General features: G+C 38.6%; 1 protein-coding gene across 3 annotated transcripts in view; it reads left to right on the top strand.

The window, feature by feature from the left end:
- Positions 1–565, top strand: part of DSP (desmoplakin) — a 38821-nt gene that overhangs the window by 17011 nt on the left and 21245 nt on the right. For all 3 annotated transcript variants that reach the window (XM_017746916.1, XM_008643443.2, XM_017746915.1), the window contains one exon: positions 403–507. In XM_017746916.1, the coding sequence (XP_017602405.1) occupies positions 403–507 (105 nt within the window). The remainder of the gene's footprint in view (positions 1–402; positions 508–565) is intronic.

Raw genomic sequence — 565 nt, 5'->3', positions numbered from 1 at the left:
TAGGGAAATTGAGCATGTGTGTTTGTTTAACCAGCATTGGTGCTGATCACCAAATTGAAAAAGGAATGAAAGTTCACACTGTTAGGGAGGTGGGTTTTTTTTTTTAGTTCAGTTGTTCTGGATGTTGCAAAATGGAGTCATTTTTGCTTCCGTCATTCCTAAGAAAGGCAGAACTTTGTGTGCTTTGCTCTGTGAAGCTGCAAGCCTAGAGACTAGAATCAAGAAGATTGCACCTTCTTTGATTCTACTGTCTTCATAATTAACTTCAGTACACCTAATGGAAACACAATAGTGTTAGAGGGGATAATTTTACATTGTTACAGCTATCTGGGAAATTTTAATCAAATCATCCTGTGCAGTGTACCTTTGGAGCTTGTTTAATGCTGTGTTTTGGTTGTTTAGAAACGTATGAGTGAACTGGAGCTTAAAGAAAAAGAACTCAACAAGCTAAAGCAAGAAAGTGACCAGCTGGTGCTCAATCAGCACCCTGCTTCAGACAAAATTGAGGTGAGTTAGACTTAGTCTGATTTCACTTTCTCCTTTAGTTGTGATATGGGAAAGAGGC

The sequence above is a fragment of the Corvus brachyrhynchos genome, unplaced genomic scaffold (assembly GCF_000691975.1).
Source record: "Corvus brachyrhynchos isolate BGI_N302 unplaced genomic scaffold, ASM69197v1 scaffold100, whole genome shotgun sequence".
Lineage (NCBI taxonomy): Eukaryota > Metazoa > Chordata > Aves > Passeriformes > Corvidae > Corvus > Corvus brachyrhynchos.
This window is presented reverse-complemented; position numbering and strand designations above follow the sequence as displayed.